Source organism: Stigmatopora argus, chromosome 1 (assembly GCF_051989625.1).
Source record: "Stigmatopora argus isolate UIUO_Sarg chromosome 1, RoL_Sarg_1.0, whole genome shotgun sequence".
In the NCBI taxonomy this organism is placed as follows: Eukaryota; Metazoa; Chordata; class Actinopteri; order Syngnathiformes; family Syngnathidae; genus Stigmatopora; species Stigmatopora argus.
Window position 1 is genome coordinate 7,770,776 of NC_135387.1, and position 20,173 is coordinate 7,790,948.

Sequence of the window (20,173 nt, forward strand, 5' to 3'; positions counted from 1 at the left end):
AACGAGAAAAACAGTTCTACTTATTTTTTACATATTCAAGAGCTAAAGATTGCACACAAACCAACAACAACATAAAGAACCCACAGCATATGTCTCTGTCTATGTAGATACTTGACAGTGCAGATGCATATTCAATAGTATTTTGTTTAATGGAGCAATTTGGGAAATTTGAACATATAGAAGCAAGCAGCAGCAATCTCCTTTCTACTACTTTCTTGCCACAGTAACTTGAAGATTTTTTTTTGTCACCTGAGTTTCTCATTCGAGGAAATAGCTCTCAAAATCCAAAGGCTTGAGTGCACACATTTAAAATATCACCCTAGGAATGCATGTGAGAGTGCCCAACCACATCCAATATTTCCTCCTGATGTGAATAAATGGTGTTTCTCATACACAAAAATATATCTTTTGGGTGGGAATGGGGTTGTTACGCACTTTCAAAAAAAATTTACAATAAAAAATAAGATTTTTACAATAAAAAGTTTATTATTTTTAAGGGCCTTGACTTGTTTTTCCAACCTTTTAGAATTAGTTTTCTAGGCTACACAAGTAGCTACAGCATTCTGAAATGTCTTAAATTGTCTCCAGGGCAGAGATAATGCAAATATGAGACCTGAGCAGATAAAGGACGACACACAAATGTTTGTTTGGAGGCAAGTTGATCCCTGAAAAAAAGAAGCTGAAGCAGGGACCTAAATTGGCGAATGTGAATCTACTACAGCTGAGCTAATAGGAGTGTTGGTCGGATTTTTCCTTATTCAGAAATAAAAGAATGTGTCCTGTAATCATCTTAAAAGAGATACAGATGGGCCAAAAAATAATGCAGCAGTTTTATGGTGTAGATTTTTTTAACAAGTTTATTTTGCCAAGACAACTATTCAATTATTTTGTAGCCTAATACCAGTAACTGTATATGGCTACTTGATAAACATACCATTTACCGCAAAATGCAACTAATTGTTCAGTACGACGCATGTTTATTTATTTTTTGACATCCATCCATCGAATTTCAGACGCCGCTTATCGCTGTCAGAGTCACAGGGCGCTAGAGTCTATAGCAGCAAGCATTGGGCGAAAGGCAGAGTACACCTTAAACTGCTCGGCAATCATTCGTAGAGTACACACAAGCATTCACACTCACCATCGATCCCACGCTGCCAGTCATGATGTAATTATTGATGAGAAAATACAGTATATAGATATTCCCTTCATGGCATTTAATCCATGCAGATATTTAGATATGAGCAAAAATTGGTATTCGGCCCTTTTTTTCATTTGCATGACTGATATGGTTGAGCTTGGATTGGTCACTAGCCCATTTAGTTCCTCAGATACGTTTATTGTGTCACTGTGACATTGAAATGAGCTCTTTTATCATAATTGTTTCTGTCATTGTCCATCTGTCTTTCTTTTCACATTCATATATAATATACAACTGAGAGAAAACAGTACTACAAAATAAGTATAAAAGGTTTTCATGCCACACTGATAAAGGCCATCATTTCCAGTTGGCAAGATGGAATCTCATTTGTTACACCTTGTTTTCTGTACCAGGCTTTTTTTCATAACCATTATGAAGCATGCAAATGAGTTGAGCATGGATGATAAGTTTTCTAATACAACTGATTGCAGCTTGGTGCTGCCCGTCTATAGCAATCATTACCCGACACTAACAGCTACTACAAGATGAAGAGAGCCGTAATGATGAAAGAGTCAAATCAGATGATAAAAGATGGAAGGAAAAACAAGAAAGACTTCTCAGCACAATTCAACTTCTCATTTATTTCCTTCTAGTGTGCCAACAAACACCTGAAAGTGAGACTAATTCATGATCTCTGGGAAACTGAACTCATCAAGTTAAACAGATGCATGTTATGTATCGTATTGCTGTCAATCATTCATAACTGAATCTGATCAAGCATTCATTTCCTCACCCATGGAAACACAGATAGACAGGCAAGAGAACTTGTATCTTGTAGTACTGAAATTGCAATATTATCTAATGTGAATACAACTGTACCAAGCCAAGAAGAGTCATTTGACGTATACCTGTCAACATCAGCCAATTCCTCTCCTTATTAATGATTGTGATTCCCCTTATTAAGCATGAAAAAAAAAGTACAAATGCAACGCAGCACATATTTACTCATTTAAAAGTCTAACATTTTCTACAAAGTGGACGGGGTGCCCAATCAGTACGCACTAAATTCAGGATTCTGTAGATGATTAGCAGTCGACGATGACGTTTTCATCTGCTACCAGTGACCGAGACGATCCAGATTAGAGCCGAAATGGATAAAATGATATCAGTTTTACAAAAAACGTACTTTAAAAAAATCCTGTAGAAAAGTTGTAACACAACATAGCGTACACAACTTCAAAATGATCAAAACATTTATAAAACACGGGAGAAAATTTATAAGTCTACAGGTATGTTGACGACATGCATCCACCCAATTGCTATAGCACCAGAACCGGACTGGGAATCATTTCAGGCCTTTCTGTGATCCAGACACACATGGACATCTAATTGAATTTCATAATTTTCTTAACTCATTTACTGTGAACAAAGTTCACAGAATGTGTGTTGTGGTAGTTAGTGGAAGAGAAAAACTGATATTGAAAACACATATCAACCTATTTTTTTCAATTTTCATTTTTTAAAATTCTTTCTATTCTTTATAACTATTCAAATAATTAGTTCCCCTAAACGGCAGCCCGACGGGCAAGTGGTTTGCATGTCGGCCTCACAGTTCTGAGATCGAGGGTTCAATGGCCGATGCGTTCAGACCTTCCTGTGTGGAGTTTGCATGTTCTCCATGCACCTGCGTGGGTTTACTCCAGGTGCTCCGGTGTCCTCCCACATGCCAAAAACCTGCATGGTATACTGGTTGAAAACTCTAAATTGCCCCTAGGTGTGTGTGAATGGTTGTCCATCTCCTCGTGACCTCTGATTGGCTGGAAACCAAGTCAGAGTGTCCCCTGCCTGCTACCCATTATTGGCTGAATAGGATCCAGCACCCCCTGAGACCCCTGTGAGGATAAGCGGTATGGAAAATAAAGGAATGAAGGATCCCCCCAACACGGATCCCTCAATTAATTAATTTTTTAAATCTAAAATGATATAAATTCATTCATTCATTTTCCACTCCTCTCTCGATGGGCAGTGTGGGCCTGACATTCCCTCATTAGAATGGTTGGGTGAGCTGTAACCTTTTCTAGCACAAAAGCAAACTGAATTTGTTGCCATTCAATTGTGGGGTATCTCAACAATTTAATGTAATCACTTGACTTTAATTTTTGTTACTACAGTTTGGGATGAAGTTAAAGTACCTGAATAAAGCATATCACGCTTGCCTCAGAATATATTTCCAAACCAATGGTGAGGGCAAATATTGTGTGTGTGGGTTGTTATGGAAACAGGAAAGAGTCATTGAAGGTTTTCTTCAAAGTGAGGCTTTGGCTTGTGCTTGAGCCTCAGGCCAGCTCACAACTCACTTCATTATGATTATTTTCCCCTCTAAGGTGCGCATTCTTTTGTGAAGGGTCTGAGAGAACAAAGAGGGAGCAGTAGCAGTCCTTATTTTTCTTGTTGTGGGTTTAAAAAAAGCACTCAACATGTTTTTTTTGTTTTCACCCCATAATTTTATCGTTAAGTCAACACAGTTTGCTTTACTCTGAGCAGAGAGAACTTAGCTATGTTCAAAATTGATATCACCTTTTGATAAACTGTACAAATGCCTGAGCTGGTGAGAATCAGAATTTACTAATTGCTTCCATTTCTGCAATCTGGGTCAATAAAAAGAAATTAGCTTTAACAATAATCTAAAAAGGGTATTTCCATTGCTTGGAAATCTAAAGTGTGTTTCAGTGTCCAATAACTTATCATCACAAGGTTTATAGGAGCCTAACCAACCACGGGCACCAGGCAGGGGAGAGCCTGAATTGGTTGCCAGCCAATCGCAGGTCACAATGAAACAAACAAAAAAAACACTCACGCTCACTATCACACCGCTAAGAGTGGGAAACAAAACCAGAATATCCTCACCAAAGTCAAGTGGAATAACCACTGCACCATCAGGGGACTAAAGGCTTCTCCCTAGAGAAATCCAAAATGTCTTAGATTTATCAAGAATGACATCATCTGTGTTGGAGCACAAATCCCTCTCTGGGTCTTTCAAATGAATCATCACCCTTTCACTTTTTTCCGCCTCCCACTGTTGCCGCCTCCCTCTGTCAAAACACAGTCATCATGACACCCCTCCAAGTGTCTTTGGCTGCCATCTCCTACATATCATGCTGTGAAAATAAGAGATACACTAAGGGCATTAGTAAGAGGAGACTGTCTTTTGTTTGCGATTTTTTAAATAAAAAGTTTCAGAACATGTTTGGGCTCCATCACATCCCACATGCTCTTGAACATAACAGTTGTCCTTTGGGCATCAACGCTCTCTTTATGAGAACGAATTAAAAGAAGAACAGAGTAGTGTTATAGTTAAAAAAATAAGATTAACTCTGATGCCAAATAGCGGGTGCTAAATTGTGTTTTTGCTCAAAGATAGATACCCCACACTATTGGAAACGTATAAAAGTAAGTCATTCATTTTCTAAACTGCTTCATCCTAACTAGGGTCACGGGGGGTGCTGGAGCCTAGGAGACCACAGATTTCAAAAGAAATTTTCATTCATTCATGCATTTTCTGAACCGCTTCATCCTCACTAGGGTCACGGGGGGTGCTGGAGCCTAGGAGACCGCAGATTTCAAAATAAATTTTCATTCATTCATTAATTTTCTGAACCGCTTCATCCTCACTAGGGTCACGGTGAGGGGTGCTGGAGCCTATCTCAGCTGACTTCAGGCCAGAGGCGGGGGACACCCTGAATCGGTGGCCAGCCGATCGCAGGGCACGAGGAGACGGACAACCATTCACGCTCACACTCATTCTTAGGGGCAATTTAGAGTGTCCAATCAGCCTACCATGCATGTTTTTGGAATGTGGGAGGAAACTAGAGTACCTGGAGAAAATGCAGGCGAACACATCAGAAGAAATATTTATTTATTTAGTATTTATTTTTATTGTGTCGCCAATGAATATTTGGCACTGCGAAGCAAGAGTAAAATTAACTTTGAAATGATCGGACTGAAAGCTGGGAATTGAAAGAAAAATTCAACTGAACATTAGCTCATTCCCTGCCATAGATAGCAAAAGATATAAAAATCCATTCACGCTGGGATGACAGGAAGCGACAAAGGTCACCGGGGGTGCTGTAGCCTATCCCAGACAGTGGGATCCGTCTCTCCTATTCACTTCATATGCTTTTTTTGCAAAAAAAAATTCATTCTGTTCCTCCCAGATAAATATTGAAATTTATAAAAAGGTTACACTAGAAAATGTCAATGAATAAATGAATACACAGAGAATGCGTTTAAAAAAAATACTCATCTAGAGAATCATCTGAGAATGTAACAATTGGATAGGAAAGCTTCAGCACGCAACTGCATTGTTTCTGCAGCAGGAAATCTTATTTAATCACTTGAAAGTAGGTTTGTATCACATGAGACCAATGTCTTGTTTAAAACAGGCCACTCACCACTCGCCATCACTATAGCAACAGTGATCTTAGCATTTCAGAATGTGTTTAATTTATACAGTCACTGCACAGCAGATGTTTTTCAGCCACACAACTTTTGGCCATGACGACAGTCTTTAACAAAACAATCTTCTTACCTTATGATAACATACATGACCAGGAAGTTCCCCACTAGGCCGATGACACAAACGATCATATAGACCACCACAATGGTGACCCTCACACCAGTGGGCAGCAGAGGTTCGGTGTCGTTGTAGGCGTCGCTGAAGTTGTTCTGAAAGAGTGAGCCATTGTAGAGCTGTAGGTGGCTCAGCTCGGCCAGAAGGAGCTCGTCAGGGAAGTCCATGTCTTGGCGAGGTCACATGTGCGAGGTGACGCCCGCTAATTAATCGGTATGACCTGCAAAGGACACACATTAACTTTAAGTCTGTTGCTCTGTTCCCATGAAAATTGTGTTTGTTGTTTGACACAAGTAGCCCCTTTTTTGTCAACTAAAGTGGAATAGACCTGCATTTCGTTTGGCATTTTCTTGTCTACTACTGATCTCCAAATATTAGTAACAAAGAAGTCATATGAAAATATATTTAATTTGCACTCATTAACATTCACTTTTTGTTAAAGTCTATTTACCATTACAGTTGAAGAGGAATGAAATGGATGTAAATGAAGAAGATGACGAAACTCAATCCTGAAGTGACTCAGAAAATAATAATACAAAATAAATAAATCATGGAACCAAGTATCAATGGAATCTCTAACTATGGAAAAGTACTTGCCGGCTTTGAAAAGGAAAACAATAAATTCCTATGTCCTGTTTTCAGGATAATGACTGAAGTTCGCATCTTTCACCTTTGTGCATAACATGGTTTAACGTGTTGGAACAGTAATTAGTAAATATGATGTGTGCTTATATATGAATAAATGGAAATAAGCACTGTATGTTTAGTTAAAATGAGATTTATGAAAATTATTAACAAATAATTTGAACGACGACTGGAAGCACAAGATGTAGTCTAGTTGTCTTTCATTTAACCCAGGATTTCTAAGACCTGGATTACATTGTTTTGACAACCACATGGGTACAAGGTACAAAAATAAATGCATTATGTAGACAAATACTGTTGCATGTAGCCATTAAAAGCAGAAAATAGTGAAGCATGAAACACAAACAATCCTCCATTTTGAGGTCAAGGTAGATTGGGGGTTAGCATATAACCTTCTGCTTTGCTAACTCATTTTAAGGATTGAATTTTCTAACCTATTAAAATTTATTAGTTGTGAAAAAATCACCCTTTTTCTTGATACTGTAGTTGCTCTCTTGCATCAGCTGCCGCAGCAACACCTCATATTGCTTCCACTGAGTCGTGCGCTCTCGTCAAACATGAATATTCATAAACAGTAACTGCAGCTGCAGCATGCCGGCGGTTACTGCAAGCCCTCAATACATTTTGGGCAATAAATTCACAGTACCAAGACCCTTCGTTCCTGCATCATGCCATACTGATACTCCCTTACATAAAGAGACTGGAGAGCAGAAGAATTTGATGCAGCAGTGCATTCCAACGTCAACGATAGGTTCTCCTTATAGTTATCCCTCTTTTGTCAAACAGAAGGTTTCATATTTTAAACTAGTCCATGTTTCAAAAAATGAAAATGACTGTACTCATGTAATTGTACATGTAAGAAATAAATTAGCATATATTTGGTAGTTTTTTTCCATTGAAATTCCACCACAAAAACATCAATGAATTGCCACTTTTTTCAGCAAATCTGGTTTTGACAGCAGACCATTTTTTAGCTTTCTAATGCTGCGCTCGCAAGTACAAGTTGACAGAATGGTCACACGGCAACAAGAAAACAGCACACTTATGGACTGCTCATTTTTGGTGCGACATCTTCTCTTTGGAAAATTTTCTAGTGGATGGGGCCAAAGCAACTGAAAAAAAAATAGAATTTACTTTCATTATTAAACCTTTTCTGCCGTTTTTTGGATGTCTGTGTCCCAAAAAATGGTCCGCTATCATTTTAAAGTAACTTGCTGTAGAATTTCATCGCTCTCATCTCCTCTCATTTTCTGAACCGCTTTATCCTCATTAGGGTTGCAGGGGGTGCTGGAGACAATCGCAGGACACAAGGAGACGGACAACCATGCACACTCACACCCATACCTAGGGGCAATTTAGAGTGTTCAATCAGCCTACCATGCATGTTTTTGGAATGTGGGAGGAAACCGGAGTCTCTGGAGGAAACCCACGCAGACCAGGGGAGAACATGCAAACTCCACACAGGTGGACCAACCTGGACTTGAACCCAGGACCCCAGAGCTGTGAGGCCAACATGCTAACCACTCACTCCACCGGGCTGCTTAGAATTTCATTGCAATATTAAAATTATTCAACAGGAAATTGTGTATTAGTGTAGTGTTTTCTAACTACTGGCCTGGCAAGCATATTTGTATTCATGTGTTTTAACCTGTTCGTTTGTTGCTTTTTGTTATCCGTAGCAAACAAAGAACCTGCTTCCATGGAAACTAAAGCCCTATCGTTTCTAATACAAATTGTTTTCTATGTAATTCTTAGTCACCAGTGAATAACACAATATAGGCATTATTAGCATTATAATAGATTAATGATTCTTTACAGGTCAGTGATGCGGCTTCCGGAACCTAGTGGTTAGCACATTTGCATCCCAGTTCTGGCGTTGTGGGTTCGATCCCAGGTCGGTCCTCACTGTGTGCAGTTTGCACGTTCTCTATTACTATTACTACTGTCACTGTCAATGGCGGGCAAAGAGTTAAATACCATGAAAAAATAATAAGAAGAATATAACGCTGCATGGTGACAGAGTGGTTAACTTGTGTGCCTCAAAGTCAGGAGATCAAGGTTTCACTCCTGACTCCCGCCTTTCTGTGTGGGCTTTGATGTTATCCTCGGACATGTGTGGGTTTTCTCCTGGTACTCCAGTTCCCCCCGCTTTAAAAAAACTTGCAAGGTAGGCTGGTTGAACACTCTACATTGCTCGCTCCTAAGTATGAGTGTGAGTGTGAATGATTGTCCGTTTCCTTGTGCTCTGCGATTGGCTGACGTTCAGAAAGTGAATGAATACATGTCAATGGTCAAGGTTCTGAGCATGTGGAAGCTCCACATCATCAAAGCATATTAAAAAAGAAGAAAAAACAACAACAACAAAACAGCTACCACTTTTATGAAGGTAAACAAATTACTCAAGGATAGATTGTTTATCCAAGGAAATCTGGCACTGTTTGAGAGCTCGTCTGAGCAAAGAAAGGAACAAATTTTCCTGAATTCTTGCACTTTAAAACAATCCTGGTCACCTTTTTTTGATGTTTTATTAGGTCCAATGTTCCATGACTATAAAATGATTTCTATTTCAAGACATAAAACACTACATTGAGTAACAGTGGCTTCACTTTATTAAGGGCCCAATACCAGTCCACATCCTTTATACAGACAAGAAAATATTATTATATGCCTATGCATCTCACATTTATCTAATTTTTAAAACTGATTAATGTAGATGAATTATTTTTGGGGGAATATTTTTGATTGCAATAATGTTCGCTGTTCACTTTTTGGAAATTCAGTGCATCATGAAAAATAAAAATGAAAAGTCTGATAGACCAGCTGAACACACAAAGCTGATAATATAAATATTTTCATTGGTTCTAGCTTTGTGCAGTATACATGTATATGAGATTTTAATATAGTGGTACAAGCCCTGCCTCTGAGTGAGCGAGCGAGGGATACTTTCCACTACAGAGTATGCGCTGGAGACTTGAACAGGGGTTTGCAAATATATACAGTTCAGTTGTAGAGTAAATGTTGAGGAAGTTGGTCATTCTGTGGTTCGATTAAAGTAATCCCTGGCAAAAATCCAAACAGTGACAAGACACTATGAGGCACCTAAATTCTTCATTCATTATCTGTCCCACTTATATTGACAAGGTCTGTGGGGTTGCTGGAGCCTATCCCAGTTAACTACAGGCACCAGGTGGGGAAAACCTGGCTGGCTTTGGTTTCAGTGCCCCTTGTGCAGATAAGCGGTACAGACAATGTATGAATGAATTAATAAATATGGCAACTTTTGCTCAATCCTTTTCAATGTCACACTCAAAACAAAATGCTGACGTAAGTTAAAAAAAATCTGTGGTGAGCCACACCCATTCCCTTTTTCACGCTGTTGACTGTCTCACATTTATTTCTGTGTTGGTGAAGGGGAAACTTTTGGACATGATACACGAGGGCAGAGGTTACTCTTTTGTGCCATGCCACTAAGGCCTGAATGATTTCAGCTGTCGAATTTAGCAATCACATTGACAGGGTTATGCCCTTGTAAAGGGGAATTTTACAGGAAAATAAAAAACAAAGACAGCAACACATCAACATGTTTTTCCCCAAAGAGAGCAACCCAGCTACACTGTCAGCACCTCCACCAGAATAGTCGCAAGGTGAGACTGATTGTATATGTAATGTATATGTAAATAGATTTACATAGTAGTTTAATTTACAATGTAAGTGAAGTATATAATGTGTGTAAATACACACTCTACGTCATTCTTTGTTTGGGAGGGTTCTTGTCCACACTACCCCCCAAAAAAACAAAGTCACTGTAGCATTGATATTACATTTTTAAAAAGCTGTTGTATTTTCATAACATTATTGGCTGAACCTTTGCCATTCTGGTTATTTTCCATGAACATTTTCCAAATTACTGCTTTACCTATACAATTTCATGTCATGGATAACAACACAAAAATAAATGGGAAAATACTTACTTTGTAAAATAAAATAATGGCATTTAGTGCAGGGACTACTCAGTTTTGTGAGATAATGGTGGCAACTGAAGGAAACACCTGCATCCCATTCAATATGAGCTATAGAACCTTCCGTTTATGAAAACCAAAGCTTTTGTTTGGAAAATGTTCCACAGCTTTGGTGTTGGAGGAGATCCTGGTTGACAGAGTAAACAAATGTCTTAAGTCGTGGCTATGGATTTGAGTAATAGCAGCTGAGTGCTTTAGTTGTCTTTAAAAAATTAATTCGTATTGTTTATATACATAGAGTGTTGTCTCAATGTTCAAAGAATAAAGTGTTTTTACACTTTGGAATTTGACTAAACAAACTTGCTTTCAAGAACGTCTTGACTTTCTTTCCACAGCTACAAGTTTACTTGATTTCATGTTAATGACAGTGATTGGAATGTAAAATGTAGTGACCCTAACGTACAACACTATAATGCAGTGGTTAAAAGATTACTTACGAGTCCTATGATCTCATGTCTTAAAGCACCTTAAAAATAAACTTTCACATAAACCACTGCCAATTGTATTACTCGAAAATCCACGATTTAAACTTCCACCCACTTTTTCGGGAGGTGCTGCTGGACAACTGGAAATATATTATCTTTTTATTTTGTTGGTAGAAAACACAATTATCCATCCATTAGTGCACACTTGAGGGAATTTGGACTCTTTGGACGGGATGCAACGTCGTTCTCTCAGGGTTAATTAATAGATACTTTTTCTATCAAGTTAATGCTTCATATTATAGATGCAACTGTTTGGTTTTACTTTCCCTTGGCAACCAGCTATTTTTCCAATTACCATAGCTGGTTGTATGGAGGATGAATAGAAACAGTAAGAATAATGAAACAACAAAAACGTTTTATTAATTTAAGCATTATTTTTTTCAGTTGCGATGCAATGGAAATAACGTATTATAAAACATTGGAAGAATCACCTATTTCTTTTTTTGTTTCGTCCCTGTAATCTGTATTCACTCCATATTTACTGAGAATATATGGTTCAACACCATGTTGTATCTTCCTTTTTGAACTTCATACAGAGTTCTCTGCATGGAATACCATTTCGTTTTTTATATCACACAATTTCAAAGAACATTTTCAGTCAACAGCCTAAAAAAATATTTCATCAAAGCAGTCGACCTTCCCTAAATGAATATGCACCCATGAAAGGCTGTCTGCATCTGTCTGATAAATACAGCACATGCTCAGCGCGTCAATAAATCTGTCTGACTCTGTTTTGTTTTCCAGGTTCAGTGTGTGTGTGTGTGTGGGGGGGGGGGGGGGGGGGGGGGGCTTCTGGTTTGATGAATACACATTCAATTCACAGTCCAAAGTGTTTCCATGTAAGGCTTCCTCCTCTTCTATGACAATGACTATGTGGATAAAGACACAATTGGGTATAATCAGATGCACTTGTTGCGTCATTAAAACTGCAAAACCCAACTCAGTGTCCTAAGAAATGCAGAGTGCACATTTATAATTGTAATGTTCATAATTACACATATGTGACAAAGTGTAAACAGGTTGTGCTAACATAAACATGCTTCAGAGAGAACAGAAGATCTGTTTTGCTTTTAGCACCATTCCAAATAGTTTTGGTTACATAAGTAGTTAACTATCTGGGTGCAATGACACTGATGATAAATGACACAAATGCACCCACGCTTCTGTTTCCACTAATCCTTATAGTAGATAGAATACCCCATTTTAGAACAATGAGTAAAATATATACTATTACACTAATATAATGTCCATAATCTACTTTACATTTTGGATTTCTTTTCATGCACGCATTCCCTCTACTGGCAAATTTGTAACCCGTCGGCAACAAGAGCACTGTATAAATCCATGAAATGTATGCTCGCATCTCCCACTAGAAAATTCATAACTTATTGGAACTATAACTGAAAAATTATGTAATCAGTCCTGACTCAAAGAAAAACAAATCGGGCTAGATACCGGCCCATGTTACATAGCTACCAAATATCAAGATGATCGGTTCTCAAATGACGGAAGAGTAGGACTTCAAAGTTAGAGTGCACAAGAACAATAACGAGCATGACTTGGTAGGCCTTCAGCTTGTAATAAAAATATGCTCATAATGTAATATGGTAGACATGTAAGCAGAGCATTTACATAATACGTAGTAGGGTAACACGAACAATAAGACCACTATTTTGGCCGACTTTATGGTTGTGTGCATCAAACAAGATTAGTTTGAAGCCATCAACCCTATATTGCCAAATGCGTTATATTCGATACACGATTTCCCTAATAAAAGCTGATGTGATCATGTAAGTAAGATATAAGATTATGACAAATTATATAAAAAAACATATTTAGTATTTTTGTTCTGAGTGACCAGAAACACTTTAAAGCCCCAACAACTAAATAATTGACAGCAAATATAACATTTTAAAACTCTGAGCCTTTAATGGACTATTAAAGGCAATCAGTCCTCCCTCCAGTATAAAGTAATTGGACATTGGTCATAGTAAATGGCAAGCAATAAGATGGTAAATATCATGAAACAGTAATAATATAGGCTTAATGGACCATTAAGGCTCAGAGTTGAAAGCATTTTGATTTGATGTCAATTATTGGTCTTTAAAGAATTGATGGACCCTCGGTATAAAAACAAGACTTCACTGTTTCAAATGTAATTTGTCATAAAACTGTATCATATTTACATGATATATCAGTTTTCATCAGGGCAAAAAATATCACATTGCTAAAATTCATGTTCAAATTTTTTAAAGAATTTTAATTTACTGACATCTATTTAGTGGTTTGGGGTTTTAAGGGTTCCAATGTCCACTATCATTCAGCAGCATTTATAACTTCTGGAATTTGCATTCTCATCTGATGTTTATTTACTTGTGGAAGCTTTTTGTTTTTTTTCTTGCGAGGAGAAATCTCATTAAAAGAGGTTTCCTCTCTTCATCGAGCTTTTCCATCTGCGCTATCTTACACTCCTCATCTTGCTGGCCTTATTCCTTCTTTCGCTAAGATGGGACCACTCGTGTTGCTTGCCCTTTAGCCAGCTAAGATCCTTGACGCTGCACAGTTATTTTTAGGCTTTTCATTTTTGTGGTGACATCACTCATTTGACTCTGTTTGCTATTGATGGAGCGTCCAATATTGACTCGACCAATCAAAATGGATTGAAAGCCATTAAGCACTGTCAATAGCGCTGAAACATGAGGATTCAAATCCAGTCCTCTTCCCATTGGTCTAATTGGACTACTGTCGTTGTCAATGGCAGGCAAAGAGTTAAATACCATGAAAAAATAAGGAGAAGAATAGAACCCGCCATAGTGACAGAGTGGTTAGGTTGTTTGGCTCAAAGTCATCAGATCGAGGGTTTACTCCTGACTCCCACCTTCCTGTGTGGACTTTGCTTATTCTCCCCATCACTGTGTTTTTTTTGTTTTTTTTGTTTCATGCACTCCAGTTTCTTCCCACATTTCTAAAATGTGTGTGGTAGGGTGATTGAAGGTATGTGTGTATGTAAATTGTTGTTTGTCTGTATGTACCCTGCGATTTAAAAATATATATAAAAAAAATTAAAAAATACATAATTGTAGTGTCCCACTGAGAGAAGGCCTTCAGTTTGGTCCAGGACATGGTGGGAAGACTATGTCTCCCAGCTGGCCTCGGACTGCCTGGAGGTGGAGAAAGTGGCTAGGGAGAAGCAAGTCTGGGCTTCGCTGCTAAAGCTGCTGCCCTCACAACCCAACATCGGACAAGTAGGAGAACAGTACTGATACTAATGACTAAAAAATAAAAAGCTTCTAACTGTAAAACTTGGTATTCACATAGAGTATGTGAAGATCTCACTTTGGGTAGGCCATTTTTATGGCTAATACTACAGCTCCGAACTAAATCCTAAATTATTTTAGGCAGCAGCCTATACATATCTTTGGAGGTTAGTCTTTAGAGTATCACGCAGGGATAAAGTTTAAGGCTGAAAAGACATCTTGTTCTTTGAACAGGCTTTTCATACCTTACCTAGTTATGTGGATCAGCACGTTTATTGGTTGCCCCATTTTGCCATTTCAGTTTGAGCCACCTGGCCAGTGTTGTAGTCATTAAAACTCAGTTGGGATGTCCAAATTAGGAAACTTAAAGCTAAATATTCATGGCGTAGTTCAAAAAGTCACCAACTTGCTTGACCCATCTTCCCCAACAAATACATGTATGCATTTGGTTTTTCTTCAGGCTTCACTTAAAATTGTATATGTTGTTTATAAACTCTGTAAAGTTGACCGCAACCCGGCAGTCTGCATATTGTTTTTGAAGCAACCCAAAGCGCTTGGTCTGGAGCTGATATAGTCAGAATGAAGTAAGGGAGACCAAGGTTGCTTGTCACAGTTGCCATAACTCAACCACCAGAGGTAGTTGCTGCGCAATATCAGTATTGAAATGATCCAAAGGTAACTGGGGTAAGAGGCAAATACTTTTTGAGAGATCTGTTTCAAAAGGTCTTAACTATTCTTTTTATGGGCTATTACAAAAAACATACAGAGGTATTGCCATTAAAAAATATGAGGGCTATGCTACAATTTTAATACATTCTCTAGCTAATCAGTCGAATGCTCCGTGTTACTTTAAAAATGAATAAATATACCCTACTACTACCCTAGCAACACTTCATTCACCGGCATGCCATTTAGGATTGTCTTGATTAATGAAATCATTTTGATTTAAAATAATGCGAAGAACACAGAAACAAAACAAAAAGACTATGCTAACATCTGGCTTTAGATGGGTAATAAATTAACAATTCATTTTTTTGTCATGATACATGAAAATAAAAGCATAAATAATCACCTTTACCTCCTGAAAGTGTTTATATACATATCCCTACAAATATGAAAGCATTCAAGCAAAACATGCAGATTTCCATAATTTTGGTCACAAACATTTTAGAACAGTGGTTCTTAACCTGGGTTCAATCGAAGCCTAGGGGTTCGGTGAGTCGGTCTCAGGGGTTCGGTGGGGGCTCTGCCAAGGAGGTCAAGACATCAACTCATCATTTCTATTCACGATAACATGCCCCACTTGACCATCACTGGCTGCCGATGATCACGTGACATTGTTTGGCCAATCAGTGCTGCAATGAACTTATATATCTTGAATTTGAAAAAAAAAATCACATTTTATTCCACACTAAAGTAGGGTTTGGTGAATGCGCATATGAAACTGGTGGGGTTCGTAGCTCCAACAAGGTTAAGAACCACTGTTAGAAAAAAATGTGATGAATAGAGTACTGTCCAGCAAACGCAAAATGACATAGAACAGTTATTTGTAAATGGGATAAGATGATATTGTTATAATTTTAAAGATAAAGAGTTTAACTTGTAGGCTGATTGGACACTCTAAATTGCCCCTAGGTATGGGTGTGAGTGTGCATGGTTGTTTGTCTCCTTGTGCCCTGTGATCGGCTGGCCACCGATTCAGGGTGTTCCCGCCTCTGGCCCGGTCAGCTGGGATAGGCTCCAGCACCCCCCCCCTGCGACCCTAACTAGGATAAAGCGGTTCAGAAAATGAGATGAGAGATGAGATGAGAGTTTAACTCATTAACTTTGGGAATTTTGATTACAAACAACCATATTCTGTCAGTGATTTTCCACATTTCATACAAATTATGTTGTTTGATGATGCTCACAAGCTCTCTTGCGATATGAGTTGCCATGCAGATGTGGTGGGAAAACTGTCACCAGAACACATGGACTCATATAATCAGTTTAACAACCTTCTACCCAGAAAACAAACAGAAGAAATCATCTCAGCCAGCCATTTACAGGTGTTTCTAAGTGTATGTCTAAATGTGAACCTAATGCCACCGTCTCCCTCTCACGTGCAAGCTTAAACTCCAAACCGCAACCGCATTTTTGCACATCGAACGCGTCATCTGCACCTCATGTTGACACTAGCCTACTGCAGATGTCTTCAACACTTCCCCGCGACGACCTGCGCATCCTCAAACGTTCTGCTGCAGCAGGCTAGGTGTAGATTTGGTAAAGCACAGTCGAGTCTGGGTCCCTTACCTTCTCTGGATACCACAGCTACGGCGTAACTAGTTGTTTCCAGACTGCAGAGTCCTGTTACATTTCTCTCACTGCCGTTTCAGTCCGTAGCCTCCTGCACCGGGGAGAAGAAGAAGAAGAAGAAGTAGAAAGACTAGTTGGTCCAGCAGCAGTCGATCCGGTGCGGATGAAAAAGAAGGGGGAGGGACGAACGGCTTTGCATCTCCGCGCGGAGCATTCCGCATCATCCGGGTATAGCAAACGGTCAGGGGGAGGGAGGACGGTGATGTTAATGGTGGCGGTGGCGTGAGATTGTGCGTGTGTGTGTATGTGTTTGGGGGGAGTGGGGGTATCCTTCCCATCTCCTCTCTGACAGATCGATTCGATGGAAGCTGAGCATCTCTATCTCCACTGCTCAGAAACTAAGACGCACTGACAAAAGTATGTATATAGTATATACAAGTATATATATATATATATATATATATATATATATATATATATATATATATATATATATATATATATATATATATATATATATATATATATGATATGGACCATTATGGACCATTATTATATATATGATATATATGACTGATTTTGATCTCAGTTAAATATGTATATTACATAGCGGACAAACAGAGTAATATTTGAGACATGAGAAAAGTTTATAGAAGTGTTAGGGAACGTATGCAGTAATTATTGAAACAAAAAATGATTGGTGCATATATTTGGGCTCACTTTTTTTTTCTTGATTTGAATACCCCTAGCACTATTTTTTTAAATTAAATTTTGTTTGGTAAGATGATTGACCCTTCACATACATCATGTGAATGCAGTCAATTGAAAAGATTATTTTAGGTGGCCATTTGCAAGTGTTTCTCCTCTTCAAAACATATCTGTAGGTAGGAACCGGAGCACGGGGAGAAAACGCATGCAGTCACAGGGAGAACCTGCAATCTACACGCGGGAAGGTCGGTACCCACCAGGGATTCAACCCTTAATTTCAGAACGGTGAGGCAGATATGCTTAACACACCCTTAAAATGTGAACAATTACAAAGCCTATAAATAATTCTTTATAAAGAACTAAGGAATATTTTATAGTATATATACAGATATATATTGCTCTTACTCATTCTTCCGGAGGTTTACTTTTATGGTTTATTATCATTTTCCAAGACCAACAAGGAACTGTGGCCACGTTTTCTGTCATCTTGAGATTTCATTATACCCTGCATTGATTCAAGATAACATGTGCCAGATGCAACAAAAGCAGTCATTGAGCACAGCAGAGCTTCCTCCATGTTTCACAGTAGGGACAGTGTACGTCTGTGACTACTGTTGGTTTAATGTCATCAAGTCAAGTTTTTTTCCATTAGTTTGTATTTCATGTGAGCATCAGCTATAACGTGCTTTAAGCAGGGCATGATATGAACCAAAACGACAATTCAATCAACACATTCATTCATTTTCTGAACCGCTTTATCCTCACAAGGGTTGCAGGCGTTGCTGGAGCCTATCGCAGCTGACTTCGGGCACGAGGCGAAGGTGGTCAGCCAGTCCCAGGGGACGAGGAGAGGGACAACCATTCATGCTCACACTCATACCGAGGGGCAATTTAGAGTGCCCAATTTAGAGTGTTTTTGGAATGTGGGAGGAAACTGGAGTCCCCGGAGAAAACCCACACAGGCCCAGGGAGAACATGCAAACTCCACACAGGTAGACTGATCTTGATTCGAACCCAGGACCCCAGAACTGTGAGGCCGCTGGGCTAACCACTCATACTTCGGGCCACCCTCAATCAACACAATATTAGAAAAAATATAAATAAATAATTTAATCCCCCTCTCCATTTCTATAACCACTTGCATGCTGGAAGCACTTACAGTTGAAATAGCAGATTGTAAGTCCCCATTCACCCATATATGGATGGGTATGTCATGGTTATATTGTAAAGGACATCACACAGGTCTGTTAACAAACTGATTATGAAAATAATATGCTGTGAACTCAAACAGAAGAATGGTTCAATTCTCTTGTCCTTCATTCTGCCATGAATACGCCTCGGGTAAGCAGCGAAGTCGGACCCAAAGATGCAGGAAGTAGATGAGACAGGAGTGCTGGTGCACAAAACCAAAGGCTTTAATAAGAACTAACAGAAAAAGCCATACAAACTCAGGACTTGGTAAAAATCAGTAAAGAAACAAACCTAACCGGGATAGCACATATGCACACTAATAGGGAGACGACATGACCAAACACAAGCAATACTCCAACGACCAGACATACCAGGAAGCAACGTATAAATAGACGCACAATGGATAATTATCAATCAAACAACATAACGTGGCACATTCATTGTCAACGCCTGTGTCCAGGTATCAGCAAACTGTGAACATAAAGATTCTGTTCCATAAAACCAATTGATTTACGTTGAAAAAATGTTTAGAGAGAAAAAAATAAAAGCTTTCCTCCATAAAAAGACATGAAATACTCAATTCATTATCAAGCACTGTCAAGGTTAAAGTGAAGAATACAAATTTTTCTTAACCATTTGCAGTTTGTCCTTAGTACGAGTCACCCTGCAGTCCGTCACCATGGTAACACAGAAGTACGATTGGAAGCAGGACACTAAGACTGAGGGGAAACTCATAATTTCACAGTTCAATAAAAGCTAATTTTACATTTTCTAGAATGGGAAGTAATTTGAAAATGCAGATATTTAATTTCCCCTGATGAAGACAGTTTGGTGGTAGAGTGGTTACTCCATCATTCTTCTAGTTTTTGGGTCGAGGGTTGGATCCCAGGCATGTCCTCACTGTGTGGGGTTTGGATGTTGGTTTTCTCCAGGTACTCTGGTTTCCTCCCACGTCCCAAAAACATGCTTGAACACTCTAAAGTGCCCTTCGGTATAAGTGTGAGTGTCAATGGTTGTCTGTCTCCTTGTGCACTGTGTTTGGCTGGCCACCAATTCAGGGTGTCCCCCGCCTGGTCCCCATAGTTAGCTGGGATAGGCTCCAACATGCCCCGCGACCCTTGTGAGGATAAGCGGTTCGGAAAATGACTGAAAGAATATTTCTGATTAGTAAAATAAAAACTGCCCCTTCAGGAATTCCTCACATCTAATAAACATCCACTACTCATTCTTCTCCACACCAATGAACATAAACATGTCATTAAATCATTATTAGCATTTGAAAAGTTGAATGTCCCCGAGGCCCACTATATTTTTAATTGTAGGCATGTTTTTGTCTTTTAACTCATTGTGTGCCACTGTTATTGATAGATGTCCTGTCCATTTAGTCTGGGATATCTGGCTGTGAATGCTCGTAGTTCAGGTCACTAACAGCTGGCAGGGAAAGATCACTGCCAGTGCCTCAAAGTGAGAATAGATTAGACATCGATTGACATCAATGGCAGACAATGAGTTTTATGAATATTTGAACCTTCTCCACAAAATCAAATACAAAGAACACAAATTGTGGTGTTTCAAGCTACCTTCCATTACCTCTCAAACCCTGAACACTGTCTTTGGTTGTTGCCATGGCAACATACTACCCCCATGAGACAATGGCAGTGTGCAGTAAACTGCCAACACAGTGTTTTAGCATTACCACTCATTTCATGTTGTTTTATTTTATTTATTCATGTATTTCTTATTAACTTGACACAGATGGTTATACACAGATTGGCCATGACTGACCAAAATTGTTTGGAAAT

General features: G+C 38.8%; 1 protein-coding gene across 1 annotated transcript in view; it reads right to left on the minus strand.

Annotated features, from left to right (window-relative positions):
* The window catches only part of LOC144074731 (delta-type opioid receptor-like), a 43,482-nt gene extending 26,773 nt beyond the window's left edge, over positions 1-16,709 (minus strand). The window contains exons 1-2 of the mRNA XM_077601301.1: positions 16,470-16,709; positions 5,730-5,991 (exon numbers count right to left, since the gene is read on the minus strand). Coding sequence (XP_077457427.1) covers positions 5,730-5,938 — 209 coding nt within the window. The 5' untranslated portion in view covers positions 5,939-5,991; positions 16,470-16,709. The remainder of the gene's footprint in view (positions 1-5,729; positions 5,992-16,469) is intronic.
* Between the last annotated feature and the right edge of the window lie 3,464 nt (positions 16,710-20,173).